The sequence below is a fragment of the Apis laboriosa genome, unplaced genomic scaffold (assembly GCF_014066325.1).
Source record: "Apis laboriosa isolate Shangri-la unplaced genomic scaffold, ASM1406632v1 scaffold42_cov153, whole genome shotgun sequence".
NCBI classification, from domain to species: domain Eukaryota; kingdom Metazoa; phylum Arthropoda; class Insecta; order Hymenoptera; family Apidae; genus Apis; species Apis laboriosa.
Window position 1 is genome coordinate 2776449 of NW_025223257.1, and position 19264 is coordinate 2795712.

Below are 19264 nucleotides of genomic sequence, written 5' to 3' on the forward strand. Positions count from 1 at the left end.
AAAGTACGCGAAAAGCAAAAAAGCGAAAAGCAAAGTCCTATCAAAAACGTTTAAACAACAATTTAAATTTTTTTTTTAATACGACATCGAAAAAAAATTACAAAAATTTTGCGATATTCGCAATTAATTTCGTTTCCATCAGAAAAAAAAAATGATTCGTATTATCGCGAAACAACTAAAAAAACAACTGAAACATAATAAAACGAAAGAAAATATCCGTTGAATTCGCCGTCACGATTTTCTGAAATTTAGAATCAACGCTTCGAGAAATAATTTCCATTCCAAATGGTCTCTATATCGTCTTATCCAGAAAGCAGAAACGTCGTTACGCCACGCGAAGACACCTTCACGATGTCGTACATCCCCCCACCCTCCCCAATATTTCATTTCGATAGGTCGCCATCGTACATCGCGCGATACGTGGGTGCGAGCATATACACGGGATCGAGCATCGCGTTGAATGAAATGATACGTAAAATGGCGCTTACACAGGCTGAATCCGGAATCCTTCACGTGGATGACCACCATCGGCATCAGTACCATCACGATGAGGTTTACGATGTGGAACACCATTCCTGGCCCGTGAGCTATGATATCCTGCGGCACAAAATAGAGAGGTACAAGTTACGAGCGGAAGTCGGTTGCAGGGAGCGCGTGGCACATGAAACCAGGGTAGGAAAGGGGAAGAGGTGGAGGACAGGCACTAAAGCGGGGGAGGAAGGAGGGGGTGGGGTGTGCTTGAACGCGGCATCCTCGTCCTCGGCGGCGCGGAGGGGGGTGATGGTGACCGGAGAACGTTCAGCTTCTCAAAATACGAAAGCTGAAACGCAGTCCGTTGAACTACCGAAAGTCGTTTATTATCCATGCAGAGGCCCCGTATCCGGCCACGTCTGTTGCAAAATCCACTGCCAAGCGGAACGATCTCGCTTGTCCTGCAAGAACTTGGTTATTTAAATATCGCGTTGCGATACGGCCTTGCGATCCACGAATTAAAGGGGACGTTTGCTCCACGTTTGTCTTGCGTCACGCTAATACGTCACGTGTTAGACTCGATCGATTTCTATCTATCGATCGAATCTAATTTGTCGTCTCTTCGATTCGATTTATCTTTCGTTCTTTCTTTTCTTTTCTTTTTGTCATGCCGTGAAACAATTGACAATAATTAAATCGACAAAGAAAAAAATATTATTACGTTATTGTTGGCGAGCGAGCATTTCGAATTATTCGACCACCGTTGTACGCGGATTATTCTCCATTCGACTAGTAGTAAATCGTAACGAGATATCACTTATTCAACTCATGCAGCGCGATAAAAAATGAAATGACAGCCGGGCCAGGGTTAATTATTTAAACTCATCGTCCCTGCCTCCCCCCTCCCCTTCCCAATTTTAATACGCGCCTACTACTACTACGCGGGATTACGCGTTCAAAATACACAGCGGTAAAAACGAAACCGTGCCAGTGATGAAACATTTTCATCTGATATAAAATATTCCGCGGCACGCTTCCGCGTTATATTTTCCGTTGTCAGCCTTAGCGCCGTTCGCTCAGCACCGTTGAACCCGCTCTCGAAAGGAAGATTGTGAAAAAAAAAAAAAGAAGAAAAGAGGAAAAGGGGAGAATAGAAAAAAAAAAGAGAGAGAAAATAAAAACAACCATTCGTTACATTCATCCCCCCTCCCCCATTATTTATACGCAGCGAATAAACTTTATTTATAAGCAAATAAGACAATGACAAGAATTTTTCACGAATGTTGCCACTTTCGAAAGATTCTCGATCGTCCGATTTCTTCGAGATGAATCTTCTTGCTCCGCCGTCTACTTACGAGTTTGCATCGATCCTTCGAGTTTTATGAAACCTTGCATCCAATTGGATCCAAACTGAAAGGGTATTTGTCCGCAACTAAACCGACGGCAACCGGATATGTCGGGGCAAATATTTACGAAGCGCTTGACCCAATTACGGTGGGACAAAAGAATACCATGAATTTGAAGCGAGGTCCGGCAAATTGCACAACTGAAACATTCACGCGGGTGCAACGGGCGCAACGGGAACGCGAAAATCCCCTCTTCCTCGTTCGTCTTCGCCGGGTACAAAGAGAGAGAACGAGGGGATTGAACGAGGCAAGCATAATAATTGGCCACGCGAGGAGCGACGAAGGGAGGAATCCCTCCTCTCTTGTCTCTTTGATTGCGATCACGGGACGATCACGGGCTGATAGAAAGGTATTAACAGGAAATGGAATTCCGGCTGATCGAATTAACAGGACATGTTAATCGAGACAAATGGATCTATCGAGATAATCAGCCGAGGTAAAAGCCATGCTAATACTCGCCCCGTAAAACCGTGACATTACTTACGACGCGTCCGCCACTCTCCACGTTAATAAAATGCGGCCATTTGCATTTTAATTAGTAGCACGCTTCGATCTTTCGTGTTATTTTTTTTCCCATCTCTCTCCCCTCCCTCTCTCTCTCCCTTTCTTTCTTTTCTTTTTTTAATCTATTCTCCTTCTTCTTCCCTATTCCCTATTTTTTTATCCCCTTTCCATATTTCCTTTTGTTTTCATATCGTATCCTTCTCCCTCATATATGTATATATATATATATATATATATATATATATATATACATATATATTATGCACGATACGTTTCACAAGCTTGATAGAGAGACTGATCCCTGGAAAATTGATAGGAGGGCGTAGGACAGGGTTGAAAATTGCACCGCCTGGCTCCCTGTTAGTTTTGGGGATTAATTTGTCATGTATTATTCATACGCACAGGGTGATTATTCGTATCGTCAAATTATTCATACTATGTTGTTCCCGTGCGATCGTCATTAGTCAAATTATTACTCGATTAGCGGCCGACGATTAATCAGGCTATGGTAATTATCAAGTTCAGCAAGGTGGCCATTGCTACTATTGGTACTGGTTCGACCCAGCCAGGAAATTAGCTCCCAGAAGAATGTAATTTCGTCCGTTGACTCCGCGCGATATACCAATTACACGTTAAAATGTATCGTTTCCAAACCAATCGTACGTATGTTCGACAAAATTTAATTAAACTATACGCGTATCTCATATAAAACGTAAATTTAATCGTTGGAGAGGCAGGCGAGAGGTGGGAACGATTGCGGGAAACAACTTTTGACCGTGTTTCCCCGCGATTGTCTCCATGATAATCGTATAACAACCGGTAATATTCGGTTTGCAATTTGTTAACGTATCGCAAATACGCAAGATTATTTAATTGTTAATGAAACTCACCCGATATAAAGTTGTCGAATAACAGGAATCGAGATGTTGAACGCAGATATGGAAATGTATAACGAGATATTAAACTTGGACACGCGAAAATACATTGTAATTAGCGACACAGAGCGACGACGCGACCGCTCGAAGCGAAATCCGAATGACGACTGATTTTAAAACTGGTTTAAGCTAGAAAGGTTACGGAGAAATATTGGGAATTGCGTCGAAGGTTAATACCGATAATCCAAATTCGTAAACACACAATTCGTTTACATCGAACGCGCCGTTCTGTTTCCACTTTATAATATATATTGTAAATATTATTTGATAGATTATTTAATTATCGTGCTATTTATAATACATAATACGCAATATTATATATTAATATATAATATATGAGTATATAAAAATATGAAATTTTATATACTTTTTATATATCCAATTTTGTGAATATATAAATAATATTTCTTTCCAATAATATTTAATTGTATTTTTTCGTACGACACCGATGCTATTTTTTATCAATGTTTTTTAGAAGAAAAAAAATTTTTATATATCTATAAAATTCGTACAAAACCGATACAAATTTATTAAGTTTAATCTATTTAAAATAATTTTATAAATTTTTCTTTTTTCTGCCTTTAAATCCTTAAATTCCACGTATCATTAGTAATTTAAATAATCCTTTCACGTATAAGATCCAGGAACATATCGAGGGATATATTATATATGCACCGAATATTGTACGTATATACATTCAATATCGCTAAATTTCCTACCAAATATCCGTATAATTGAGACGGTAAATCAATTACTCGGCGCAAATTTAACCAAATTTTTTCCTCCCTTCTCCCAACAATGAAGCCTAACGACGAGCCAGGTGAACCGAGGGTCAGTTTTTCGAAATTCGTGGAAAATTTAGATTCACGAGGACAGATTGCTCCTTCACGTTGATCGATGCACACACGATGCGGTCCCCGTGCGGAGGACTTGGCAATGTTTACGCTAACACGATGGCAGACGTGTATTTGCGTCATCGCCAAGGGGAATATACGATATAAGGTATATAGACGTTATCCAGAGCATCGCTAATTCGCCTCGACACGGGTAGGAGAGAGAGAGAGGAAGAGAGAAGAGGATGGAAGTCACGCTTTGCAACGTTACGCTAGGCCGATCATCGAAACCACGATGAGCGTATCAATGGCTGGTTTGATCATCTTTATGACTTCGCGATAAGAGAACGGATTCCGTGTTAAACTAGGTGTTATCGCGTGTGATAAACCTTCATTTTTCACGACGTGATTCGTTTTTTTTTTTTTTTTTAACCGCGAAGAGAAAAGTAACCTCGCTCTTACCGAAATGAACGAATCGATTAAACCAATGAATCTTCCATCGATACAAGATTTACGAATTTTCGATTCTATATATACATATAAAAAATGTTTCATTAATTTCGTTTTATTTAATTCGTTCTTTATGTTTGCAAGTTTTCATCTATAAACGCGTTACTTATTCGATTAATATATAAAAAAATATATTAAAAATACCTAATAAATCAATAAAACACATTCAGAGAATAAAGGAAATCGTGTCATTAAAGTCTCTTTCAATTGCATATTTTTTTTCTTAATTTATATTGCCTATAAATTCTTCCAAAATGCATTAAATTTAAAAATAAAAAAAGTAAAATATTTATTAATATTAAATATTAATACACATGTTTTTTATTTATAAAAATTTGTTATAAAAAAGTGCTAAATAATGCTAAATAAAAAAGAAGAAGATAAAATAAAAATTTATGCAGTTTAAATTGTGATTCCGGAATATGCACATAAAAAAAAATATTATAAAAATTCGATAAATTAAATCTTAATTCAAAAAATAATTTTTAATAATTCTTTTCTATATAAAGTAGAAATAAAGTGATATTCGACGCTAGTATGTTTATAAATTTCGAACGTTCGATTTTACAACGCCCTTTCTAATACAAATAAAATTTAGAATCAATCGCGATTCAGCCGTCGTTTCGAACGGTCGTATCGCCGCTCCGTGTCGCCAATTACAATATATTCCAATATATTTCTATAGAATTTAAAAATTTCTTTGATAAAAAAATAAAAAAATATTAAATTCGATCTCCAATAAAACAATACTCTTGAATACTCATAAATAAATATCTAAAGCGATTGGATTGATTCAACCAATTGAATCTTGAATTAATGGTGAATTAAAATCACGAATCTTTAACACACACTGTATAAATCGAGGTAAGATTTCGTTATATTTCGATATATTTTCTTCGATACTCCGCGCTTTCTCGATACTTCTCACGTATTTAATAACCCGCGAACTGGATCTATATCCACGTCAACAAGATTTCATTTCGTGCACTTTATTTAATCCACGAGTTCTATCTATGCTCAATTTATGCTGATCCAGCGCAAGAACTTACTTTGGGATAATTCGATTTACAGCTTGACTCGATTAAAACTTGAGTTTCTACTTAATCGGAAGGATCGTGTGTTTTAATCGTAGATTTTTCGCTATTTTTATAATAATTTTTATACTTTGTAATTATCCGATTATTTTAAAATAATTTCAATTCGAAAGAAGGATAAAATAAAATTCTTTATTTTCTAATTCGCTTTTCGTATTTTATTTTCTCGAAATTTTGAAATTTTATTCAATTTATATTTTCATCTAATATTCCGATTAATTCTCATGCATAACGTATCGATATATCGAGTAATAAATCATAAATAATATTAACATTTTACACACGTGATTTATAAATTTATCTTTAATCACTCCACTTGATAAGTAACGAAAAGAACAATATTCGATTGAAAGTTCGAACTTTGGAGGAACGATATTTCATGTATCAATCTATAAATAAAAATAAATCTCACGATAAATAAACGGCGCGAGATTGCTGCGCGAAATATTTCAATATTTCCAAGAAAACTCGAGAGATGATTTCTTTTTATCGACGATTTAATTGGCGAGAAATTATATCCGGTTGAAACAGAATTACCAGTTCATAGCAGACTCATTATATGACACGTACAGAAACTCCGTATATTCGTTGGAAATGGTCCGGGCTCAAGTCGTAAACTCATAAAGTTTCAAAATTACTGACCAGGAAATTGCCTTCGTGCTGTCTAGGAAGCTATAAACGAAAAAATTTAATTTCCAAAACGTGAATAACCGCGTCCGTGTCGACTTTACGAGTTCGAGTTCCGCGAATGTTTCCCCGCCGCAAGAAAGAACAATTGGAAATTAGAATTAAGAGATCTCTGCCGTGAGATTCGCGATCGAAACGCGCTCTGCCCTTTTCGAAACGGGATTTTCGTGTCACATCGCGATCACGTTTTTATTTGCGGGAAAATAAACGGATAATAAACTCCTCTGGATGGTTTCAAGGGAACGATAGAATCGACAGTTTAACAGAAATGTAAAAGAATGTCCTCGAATCTGGGACAACATGGCCGGACTCGATACGAGAAAAATGCAACGGAGCCACGGATCTCGTCCCTCGTACATATACACGCCTGCCATTTTTTGCTTTACACGAACGTGTAAAGTTTCCGGCAGCGACGCCATATGCTCGAGATATTATTATTAGTTTAGTTTAGCAACATGCTTCTTGCCAGAACAGGGGGTGGGGAAAAAAAGCAGCCGCAAAACGGGTGAAAAATATTTTTCCAACTTTCGTGCGTTTCTCTCTTAAACAACCCTCTCCTCCACGTCCGTCACCCTCTTTTCAACACTATCCCCGTCCGATTTATTTATTTATTTTTTTTTTTTGCGTTGTCGTGTACAAAAAAAAAAAGAAAAGAAAGAAGAGGGAAAAAAAATGTACAAATTTCCGCGGAACACACACGCGGGGGAGAAAGTTTTTTAATATTCCCGCGCATCCTGTGTCGCTCGTATTAGCACGGGGAATACATTTGCGGCGGTTCGTTTAAAAAAAAAAAAAAAAAAAAGAAAAAAAAAAAAAGAAAAAAGGAAAAAGTGGGGTTCGGGTTAGCGGCGATATTAAAAGGGTTACTCACCAACGACAGACCCTTCTCGATCAGCAGGCAGAGGCCTATGGGCACCGTGGAATCTGTAACAGGCAGAGAAAGGGGGGAGGAAAAAAAATAGAGATAGAAATAAAAGAAACATCGAAACAAGTAATTCAATGATTCCCACGGGCGAGTGAACGGAACGAAACGAAACGAAACGAAATTCCGGACAATCCGAGTCGAACTGTTCGTTGTCCAAACGTTTTTCGGAACGAGAAACTTTGAAAAGGGCGGTAACCCGGGCCCCCTCTGCAATTGGCTGCAGACAGCAAGTGACGAGGGTCTGTCACACGATGTGACGTTCTGCAGGCAATCGAAAGGGGAAGGGAAAGGGAGATGGATAGATGGAGGAGGAGGAGGTGGGGGAGGTGGAAAGAGGGATGACAGGAGAAAACAGTGGCGCGCGAGGCGAAGGTTTGAGCATTGAGGATAAACGTTGCTGGTGATCGAGAACCCCGTTGGAATTGTTGGAAGGGATAACAGAGCACACGTATAGGCGGATACGTGTAGCTAGGGGGGAGGGAGGAGGGGAGGGGGAAAAAAAAAAGATAGAGGAAAACCGATATCGAGCTAACAGCGACGAAAGGAACTCACCGATAAATCAGCTAAAATAGCACTGGTTACAAAACGGAAACTCGATCGAACTTGTCCTGAGTTTGTACAAAATAACACGAAGAACGCATAGGTCTTGAATTTTTTTTGGCTTTGATAATAGACAAAATTCAGAGAAAATTCAGAATTTTGAAGAAAATTCTAAAAAGAAAAAAAAAACGTATGTTACGTTATGTTAGATATTAAAAGAAAAGAATTAAAGTTTAAAGATTTTTTAAGTGGGCATACAATTCGAAAACTCGAAATGATTATTAATATTTGAAAATATAAATGTAAAAATTAATAATTCATAAACGGCAATTTACAATTAAATATTTTAAAAATAATCGTTTGAAATTATATTTTAAAAAGATGTTTCATACATTTTTAAAATGTACGACGGAATTTAAATTTTGTAGACACTTTTAAGGAATCGGTGTGAATCAAACTTAATAAAAAAGAGATACGTACGCGATTATGCAGGATATACTGTTGCGCCACGGTTGTCTGGCCAGTAATGAGCCGTGACTACTGATCTTTTAATCTTTCATTCACCGCTCAAAAAGAACACTCTTATGCATAATTCCCTTCTAAATTTCTAACCTTTTCTTTCACTCTTTGCTCTTATTTCGCTTACTTTTATTATTTCTCGCCTCTTTCTCTTCACTCTGCAATCTCACTTTTATGGCGGCATAAGCTTTTTATGAAAAACAAAAGAACAAAAAAAAGAAGAAGAAGAGAAATAAAAGAAAGATAGAATATATACAAGTAGAATTTTACTCGATAAACCATAATTAATATCTCTATCTTTTATATCGATCGAAGCCAATCTCTAAACTAAAACTTCTCGAAAAATACGGTGATTTCACGTGATGATTCCACGTCAATTGAAAATAAAATACAAATTTTATCTTCGATCCGTTTCTCTATCGTCCCTTAACCCTCCCTCCGAAGAACCGAGCCAAAAACACTTTGGTAGATTATGCAAGGATTCGCCACGAGCGTGATAGCGCAAGTACGAGTACGTACGATTTCATTTCGTCCTCATATTGTTCGAAGTATCGTCCGTCCCGGCCAGATAAAATATGGCGAAAGTTAAATAACTTTAAGAGATGCAACCGCGCGATAGGCACACTTGGAAAATTGAGGATCGCAAGATTTCCACCACCCCTGCAAATCGGGTCGGGGGCTTTAAAACACGGCAATCGTTTTGTAAAATGAAAACGATCCTTGCGCAACCGTCGGAATATCAACGGTGAATTAAATCCTCCCGACGTTTTAATTATGATAAAAGCGTATTATGATTCTTTGTATCGGCTTCGTCGACGCTGATTACACGCTGTACCAATCCGTGACCAACCGTTTCGTTCCATAATTACGTATCATACGATATTAAATCGTTAAAAGAAAAAAAAAAAAAAAAGAAAAGAAAAAGGGGAAAAAAAAAGAGTTCGAAAAGAACGATGGAATGGCTATGGTTACACAAGCTTTGAATCGATTTCATTTCAATCCAGTCTCTCGTGAAAGAGAACGTGGCCGCGTAAAACGGATAATTAGGAACGAATTAAACAACAATTAGAGGGATTCTCGACGCGGAATTGAAAACAAGCCTTGAATCCTTTTGCTACTTTACGGGAATGCAAATCAACAAGGCGATATCCATCATCGAATTCACACCGGGTGTCAAAGAAGTGACGTTTGGAAATTGAAAGAGCGTATCACACGGCCGATGACGGTGTACAGGTAATATCTCCGGCTCAACTTCCCTCAATTTCCGATTAGTCACCTGCGCGTCGAGATCGAAATCGATTCGACGCTTCCTCTCTATTTCGTTTGATTAGTAACAGACAGGCTATATAAACCGATATCATCGCCTAACACTTGTTTCCAATGCCACGTTAAATATTATTTTGAACAAACAATCGAGACGCGTACACATCTCTCTCTCTCTCTCTCTCTCTCTCGATATAAACGGACCCCAGATAGATACTCGCGTTCCATTCAAATATTTACACGTGCGGTTACCTTGATCGCGCCGCGTTAACTCTTCGAATCAATCGCTTTTCGATTCGTACGTACGGATGAAAGAAATTCGCGTATCGAAATTCGATTTATCGGGGAATCGGAAACGTGCGAGAGCGAAAATATATATTTCGGTCAACTGGATAATGCGCGATTCCTCCAGTCGATATTTAATTCAACACCGATACTATATATATATATATATTCAAACGCATCATTGAGACATTCGAACTTGTTACCATCACGTCGAGCGCACACGATTTTCGATTGACCCCCTTTCGACGTTTCGGTTTTGGAAAAGAAATTCAAGAGGCGAGGACTTCGTAAAAGCGATACGAATAAAAAGAGAGGAAGGGGAGAGAGACAGAGAGAGGGAGAGGAAGGAAGGAAAAGAAAAAGAGGAGAGGGAAAAAAAGGAAAAGTGGCAAAGAGAGAGAGGGACAACGATTGTTTCACTATGATCGACACGTGTTCCCTAGCTCGACTAATTACGACCTCTTTGAATTCGTACGCGTTTTACGAGTTTCCAGCATTTTTCTGGCCCGTACCAGACCAGATATTCGTACACGCGTTTTCAATTCACGCGCTTGAATTACGCGCACGTGCGCCCGTCCGCACGGAACGAAGACAAATAGACTTGATCGACGAATCAAATGCGTTGCATTAAGCTAAAGAGACGTGAAAAAAAAAAAAAAAAGTTAGATTAATTATAGGAAAGTCGATTAATACAATAAATAGCAGTCTCGTGTTTCGTCGTGTTATATTTTATCGGAGGGGTGAAAGTCCGTGGGACGCACAATCGAGGAGGATAAATTTCTCTTGAAACGTTCGATAAATTCGTTGAAATTATTACGACTGTGCTTCATCCGTAAAAAAAAAAAAAAAAAAAAAAAAAATAATTTCGAAAGAGATGCATCTTTCAGAGATAATTTTTGTTATTTTGTACGAAATATATTTTTTCCAAAGGTAAAAACTTTAAAGAATACTCATTACGCGTTCTTTAGATTTATCCCCTTTCCCCTCCTCACCCTCTTCCAACACTTCGAAACTTTTCGCCAACATTCGTCGAATATTTTCACGTTAACTTTTCATAATCATTTCGATCGAATTGAATTATTAATAACGAGATGAAATATTTTAAATTCATTCTCTTGAAATAATCACCGAAAGAATGTGTCTGTTATCGTGTTATTAATAAAGAAGTTCCAGAGATATTTTTGCACCGTAATCTTGGATGCAAGATTTAAAAGATTTCTCCTGCGATGTTTTTCTCAAATTTGTTCTAATCTACTTTTTTTTTTTTATCACAAACGCGTGAATAATTAATTCGATCCGCGTCGAATTTAAATTTAACTTTCAAATCGTCGAAGAAAATTTCACGAACAACGCGAGAATTCTTCTTTCGATTTTTCATAAGAGTAAGTCGAAGCAAGAAGAATAATCGAGGCAACGCTCCCCTTAAGGAGTGTTCACGACCCGCAATTTTAAAATCCAGTTGACGTATCGATAATTCAGAAAACGTATCGGTGGAACGTGTGGCAGTGACGTATCGCCATCTCGATCCCTCCACTGTCCTTGGTTAATGAGAACAAACGATTCCTCATATTTCAAGGAACAACCGAATCCCCGATTCTTCCAGACCCTCTTTACTTTCGATTCTCCTCCTCTAGGAGAAAGGACGCCGCGGAAAAGGAGAGAACAAGAACAAAATCCGAGTGACGTCAAGTACGGCTTGCTAATAGATATTAATGGAACCCCTTTCCCCGTCGAAATACCGACCGTTTTTCCATGCGAACGAACAGCCGGCCATCTTCGTTGCCATCGAGTTCGTTGCCGGCGAGTGTGAATAAAAGAAGGGAACCGGAGGGAGAAAGTAGAATTGAAGGTAAAGAGGGAATATAAAACAAGTTTATATTGACGTCCGGGAAAACGTAGATATTAAATGGAAGCAATAACCTTCTAACAAACGCGATATAAAAAAAAAAAAGAAAAAAAGAAAAGAAGAAAAGAAAGAGAAAAGAAAGAAAGAACGAAAGAATGACGTAAATTGGCGGAACGAAACCATACGACCTGGGTCGAACGCGAATTTTCAACGCGAATTTGCATAACGCGTAGTTATCGAATTTACGTTGCGCGTTTCGCATAATTGAGTCGACGCTCGCGCCGCCTACCTTTTCTTTGATCTGTTCGACGACGAATTCATTGTAGCGTCATCGATGTTGGAAAAAAAAAAAAAAAAAAAAAAAAAAAAAAAAAAAAAAAAAAAAAAAAAAAAAAAAAAAAAAAAAAGAAAGAAAGAAAAAGAGAAAAGAAAAAAAAGACAGGGAATCGAACATTTGCACGACAAACGCGCGAAATATGCCAAACGATACACAGAGACGAATTAATGTTGCGAAGCTAACAGGAAATTGGTTACATATTTCCCGATACGGTTGTTTACGGTTGCAATTTAGCGGCAGCCAGTCCCCCCCCACGTTCGTCCAACGACGGTTCTGTTTTCATGGCGGGTAACGGTCGCGAGATAAAATCAAATTTTCTACCTTGCTAAAAATCCGCCCGCGTAAACAGGCGCGACATGTTATTTTAATGAATAATTGTGTCCGACGGTAAATACATTGGCGCGAGAGGAAACCGAACAGCGCCGCGTATCATTTTATCCAGGGCTGATTAAATAAAATCATCCCCCATATACGCGCCAAGCAATAACCCAATATCGGCCAATTACCGACGCTCGTAAATCAAATATCGCATAACTAGCTTCCATAAATTTTTTTATAATTGTTCATTATTAAATATCGCGTTGCAAAAAAATCGCAGACGGCAGTCGGAAATATATAATCTGTTTTCCTTTATACGTGCTCGATATATATATATATAAAATCTGAACGATCCACTATCCCGTAAATACCGTCTGTTGTCGATCTCGAGTTGCAGAAGAATATTCGAGTTTTGCAGCGAAATTCTTCCCGCAAATTTGCTAATGAGCCACGGCATTTTGCTCTCTAACGAGTCATCCGTCGTATTAACGGAATCAAATTTTTCAGAGAATTAATCGGGACGGTAGGACGAGCGAAAATTTCTCCTTTTATCTTTTTCCTTTCGACGTAAGGACAGAAGACAGAGACGAGATGAGCAGTGGTAGTCCGGAGCCTGGAGGGTAATCGACCTCCACTCCTGAGCACCTCTCGGATCTCAGTCGCTAATTAAGACTTTTACTTTTTCCTTGGTAAGTCTCTTCTATCTTCTCGAGTGTCCGGGTTGGGAGTTGGAAGGAGGGCAACGACGACAACCGGCTTGGTTGGTTACGAACGTGGGATTCGTGAAAAACCGTCGACCGAGATGGCGCGAGAGCACAGCTGTCGGAAACGGGACTAAGGGGATGGTCGGTGGGATAAGATCAAATCCGAGCAGGCAAATTTTAATTATATCCCGACATCGAGTTGGCAACATTCTGTCGTTTTTAATAAAACTTTTCATAAAATAAAAAAAAAGAGAGAGAGAGAGAGAAAGATTTTCATTCGTCCATGCCTCCTTTCTCTAATAATTCGGGGATTGAAATTTATATAACGTCGCGAGAACGATTTGCATAAAAAAAAAATAAATATCATACTTTGCAAAGGTATGATAAACATAGATTAAAAAAAAAAGGAAAAGTGGATCGAGATTCGTAGAGGATATCGACGTAAGATAATTCGGAATTCTCGCGTGCCAAGTTTCGACCGCAATCCACTGAAATTTCGAAAATCTCGTTAATAATATCCGTTTAATTCTCCGGATCCGGTGGAATGAATTATGTCCAAGTCGCACGGGGGACTCTATCAATTCGAATGCAATTTATCATTCCGTGGTTCGTGATAAATTGCCACCCACCTCCCTCAAAAGGGTCAGAATTATTAATTAAATATTTTGAAATGATGGAGAATTATCGAATAATGGTGAGCAGAGATCTCGAGGCAGGTAACCTGCTTTTCTGAAACGTGACCAGACCCATACCGGGATTTCGATATTCGAGTCGAGATTCTAAATTGTAACGTATAAATCTCCGTCCGTTCGTGCGCGATGTTGGGGAGGATGGAAAAGCAGAGGGTTAAAGTCGCACGAGCCCACGAGCGAAAGCTTTCGTTCGAATGGCGCGAGCTTGGTTCAGGATCAAGGATATATACGAAGAAGAATAGCGTGGAAAAAGAGGCCTGGGAACTAAAAAGAGAACGAGATAGAAGAGAGGCGGCGCGCAGGGGAGAGTAAAAGGGGTGTACTCGAGATATAAATACTTAGCTTGAACTCGAGAGAGAGAGAGAGAGAGAGAGAGAGAGAGAGAGAGAGAGAGAGAGATGAGGAGTGAAAGCAATGATTTTCAGTCGGTAGCTTCTTTTTCCCTCTTTCTCCCGTTCCCCCTTCCTTTTCCTCCCCTCCTCGCCCCGCATCACCCTCCTCCCCCCGCTTCCTTTCTTTTTCTCCATTGCGAGGAACACGGCGTCACCATCAACCAGAACAGGTTCGCACAAGTGCCCTAAACCGCGGGGCGCCGAGTGCTAATTACGAATAATTATGAGTACTAATTAAGGCTTCCCTTTGCAGCGGCGCACGAATTACGAGTAAAGGCGTGCGTATAATATACCCGCGGTTTAACGGCGCTATTAAACGCATGCTAACACCATAGAAATGATCGGCTTTGAAGACACGCAATGTACCCGCAGACACGAAACTTTCCATGGATTTCTCTCCAACTTGGGGGGGGGGAGGGAGGGGAGAGTGTAAAATTTTGTCCCACGCGTTTGCTTGGAATTATGTAAATACAGGCGGCGATGTAATCATTGTTCAACACGTTGTTCGTGAACCTCCGTGTTTTTCAATTTACCCTGTAATTTTTGCGGTAGCCGCGGGGATTAACACGTAAAAACGAGTTAATGAACCGTGGTATATATCGATGGGAATTTTTGACAGGCAGGTATTAAGTGTCACGACTGGCAAAGTGTTGTTGGAACGAGATTGTTGGAGATGTTAAACAAAAGAGAAAAAAAAAAAAAAGGGAGGGGAGAAAAAAAGGTGTTCCTATTCGTTCTCTTTATCCGAATTCTGTCTTTCGGATCACTGAATATTTTCGGATCCGAAATACATTTTGAACAAAAAAAAAGTAGAAATTTGTTTAACTAACCGGGCGTGAAAAATACCGTGAAAAGACTTTGCAGAATCAAAGCTCCATTCTGTTACTACGAATCCTTTGAACATCTCTCTCTCTCTCTCTCTCTCTCTCTCTCTCTCTCTCTCTCTCTCTCTTTCTCTTTTTTTTAAACAAACACGTTACTCGTTAAATGGTAAATGTAAACGCGTATTCGTTTCGACTTGGCGCAAAATTAAAAACATCCCTCTTACGTATATAAATAAAATTAAATTACAAACGAAATGTAACTAATTGCATTTCGATCCGGAAAGGCAAGCGGCGTAATGCGAAGTCGACAAGTGTTTCCGATGGCATTTAGCCGGCTACATCGACCACGATAGATATTGCAAAATACGGATGCACGGACGGTGGATGCGTGAAAGCCTTTTCGCAGGCGCAATCTCGCATTTAATTCGATTATTATACCCTGAGCCATGTATAGGCAGTGGATTAAGTAATTCATACGTGGATTCGCACCGCGTCTCTACCGTTTCCATATCTCGCCGCCTCTAACACGAGCGAACCGGGCTTTCCATGAATTTCCCCGGTATCGGCGTGAAAATCTGTTTCCACGATTTTCACGCCGTTGCGAGCACGAGCACGACGTATACGTGACGCGGTTGGAATTGACCATGCTCTACGCTCGCGCGTCAAGGAGAAATAAAATCGACCCGCGGAGATTCGCCATCGGCATCCCTCTTTTTTCTTACCTTTATCCCCCCTCCCCCATATCCTCCCGATATGGAATTTCATTACGGCCCTTTTTGTTCCAATTAACCGAGGTCGAAAAAATTTTTCCATTCCACGTCAATTATTTGGAAGAAGTTTAACCATCCCTCCAGGACCAGGAATAACCACTGTTACCTGCCAGCTGTTTTCCTCTCCTTTATTCCTCTTCCTCTTCCTCTTCCTCTTCCTCTTCTTCTTCTTCTTCTTCTTCTTCTTCTTCTTCTTCTACCTCCATCCCCAGAGCAACTCTCGCCGACTTTCCTTTCCGCGTAGCTACATCAACGAGGAAAGTTATCCGACCAATAATTCGATTTGAAAGCGATTCCCCTCCACCCGAATCGCTACATCGCGCGGAATAGAGTCCAACTTTTCGCCGGACCGACCGATTGTTTCATAGAGGGCATCGTTTGGTAACGACGACGATCGTTAACGGGGGAGTCATGGGGAGAGAAAAAGAGAGAGGGGAGAAAAAAAAAAAGTGCCGAATTATTTCTCCGAATGGCGGCTTTTCAGGTGCTTTTCAAACTTTAGATCGACTAATGACGTTCCCAACGCCGTTTTCAACCCGATGAATTTTTATCAGGCCACCGCGACTGCAGATAAATTTCAATGGCCCGTATCCCTGGGTTCGATGGCGGCATCGATGGCCGTCAATTCTCCTTCGAGGGTTGTGGCAAAAAAAAAAAAAAAAANNNNAAAAAAAAAAAAAAAAAAAAAAAAAAAGAAATCTGCTACGAGCGCGGCTTATACCGCGTGATAATTACTTGGATTTTTCGCGCACGGATTGCCGCGAACTCGATAACCAATCCGGGTCACTCGCATCGCGAATCATGGAAGAATTATCGATTTCGTGTATCAATTTGTCTTTGTTCCGGCGTCCATTTCCAGCTTAATTTAAATCGCGTTGATTTTTAATTTAAATCCTCTTGATTTTTGTTTAATCCGAAAACTCTTCCACTCCTTGGAAATGTTTTATCCATTAGCGAGAGTCGGGGATAAGAATCGCGGGGGTGTATGCGAGAATCTCGAAACGTTTAAGCAATTGATTGGAGTTTACTTAAGACAGATTGATTTAAAGCTTTGGACGAAAGAAGCGCGAGTTTCGCTCGTGAAATCGAATCTAAAATCTTGGCCTCGAAGATCGGGCTCTCGCGTATTAAAAAAGAAAAAAAAAAAAAAAAAGAGGGAAGAAAAACTTGGTATTTTCCCGAGCTGTGTTTACCTCACGAATTTCAATTTGTTATCACTCTTACACAATATTCTTTAAAGATATATAACCTGTTCCGAAATTAACGAAATTTTTATAGATAGATAATATCAAGGAGATACAATCTATATTTTTATAAAATCACGAGTTTCTCAAGCGAGATTTATTTTAAATCTATTTCCCTCTCCATACAGTTAACGCAACAAAGATTCGGAAGCAAGATCATAATCGTTTGCTTGTTACACCCTTTTATATTTGCACTTGACTCGTTACGTCACTCGAGAGCATTGAATTACAGTCAACTCCAAGTTTCTCGAAACTTGCCGTTCCGAAACTTTCGCAAAACCATCAAAACGGACTCTCGGGCGTAGGTGGCCGAAGCGTTTCCTTCGAAAGAAACGCGAGGAGGTGGAAGGTCGCGAAAGTGCGTCTATTCTCTCTCGTCTCTTTTTCCCTCCTCTTTCTCTCTCTTTCTCTCTCCTCCGCCATTCTCCAGCGTTCTCCAACGAGTTAAAGTTGCGCAGTTTCTTCGAGGCAGGAATATGCGAGTCCGAGGAAAGTAACGTACGAACGTGGACAGTTTTATCGCAGTTGGGTTTTTTCAACGGAATTCAATTATATCCTTAATGCAAGGTCTGTGTTTCGTTTCCCTCGACACCGAGGATGCTCTCGAATTTCTCGAAAAATAGAAACAAACCGCGGTACAATGTACGCTGGTTGTTTGCACGACCAGTGAACCACCACCGGAGAAGAAAAACAGATTTACAGTACAACCGGTTGGAAATTTTTACGAAATAACGTCGCATCCCCTCTATCCACTCGACATCGATTCACCACTGTTTGAAGTTTTATCGGCCGCTGTAAAGCTGTAAAGCTTACAATTAACGTTTCGTCGTCATGCCTTTATCAGATAATTTTAGCGATCGTTCCAAACGGATCGAGGAAACTCAAATTCAAGGAGGTGAAACTGGAAGATCGAGACGAGAGGAGGCCGTGCGGCAAACAGTACCGTGAAATTCGTCTTTCTCAGTAAAACTGTCAACCTCTTCGTCTCCGGTCTCAACTTCGAAGAGATTAATTAAAAGCGGAAAGGAGAGAGGAGGGGGCGAGAAAAAACGGTTAGAAAGCGAGGGGACGAAGTGTGTAGGAAGGCTAATCAACGCGAGCGATCCGGGAATAAATCACGGAGGTCAGCCATTTAAACGGTATAATTCGCGCTTCGTGACGTCCACGGAATAATTAATTCCCTAATCGCGAAAGAGCGAGCCGCGAACTTCGGAGGAAGAGAATTTCTGGCGGGGCGCCGTTTAAAAAGCAATCTCGGCGAGGCCAGGCCGTACAGGAGCCGTGAAAATTATTATGACCTACCTACCTACCTACCTACCTACGAGGAATAGAAGGCAACACGGTCGAGGGGTGTGTATTCGCTCGAGCGGAGCCGGGGAGCCGAGGTACAAAAAGAAGAAAGAAGGAAGAAGAAAGTAAGATTGGGGAGGAGCGGTTAAGGGGAGGAAGGAAAGAAGGGGTGGCACGCAACGAATATTCTAAAATACGAGAGCTATTAACCACAGCCCATTCCCTACGAGCATTACCTTCCCTCGCGCGTAAATAATGCGAGCCAAAGCTTCTCCCTCCCTCGCAGACACCCTCTGCCGTTATTTCGCAGCCTCTGCGACCCTGTGCGCGTACACGATTCGCAAGCTAGCACGCGGACGGGCGGCTCGCAGCAACGCAGGCGGCGCAGTTTACGAGAGTTTAAACGCGTATTCACCGAGAGACGTTGGCGAAGCATCGAGGAGAGGTCCCTCCAGGTCTCCCCCGTAGCCAAGTCCGTCGAATCGGGCGCCGGAGGTTCTTTGGAAAAGCAACTCACACAGGGAAAGTTTCTCACGGAGAGAAATTAATTTCGCTGCCTAATCGCAAGGATAATTAGCCTTGAGAGTTGCGGAGTATAGGCAAATTGGCGCAACTCGGGGACGACGAGGTTTTACTAGGTCACTCGCTACTTGTTGTGTCGGACCCCCCTCCAACCGATCGAATATTCGAAACCTTGTACACCCGTTAATCGAGCGAGTCGACACGCCCAACCCGTGCGAATTCCAACACGGCCGGCTGCGTCCAGAAAATTAACAACGGTGTACAGGTTGTCGATAAATTGGATTAAACCGAGACTCGCTTCGGGGGAAGGGAAGTTTGAAGAAGTGAAATGACTCGGGACGAATCACTGAGTG

General features: G+C 40.4%; 1 protein-coding gene across 2 annotated transcripts in view; it reads right to left on the minus strand.

Moving 5' to 3' along the window:
* Positions 1-19264, minus strand: part of LOC122716172 (diacylglycerol O-acyltransferase 1) — a 93111-nt gene that overhangs the window by 53563 nt on the left and 20284 nt on the right. For both annotated transcript variants that reach the window (XM_043939020.1, XM_043939021.1), the window contains 2 exons: positions 7312-7364; positions 489-597 (listed from right to left, as the gene is read on the minus strand). In XM_043939020.1, coding sequence (XP_043794955.1) covers positions 489-597; positions 7312-7364 — 162 coding nt within the window. The remainder of the gene's footprint in view (positions 1-488; positions 598-7311; positions 7365-19264) is intronic.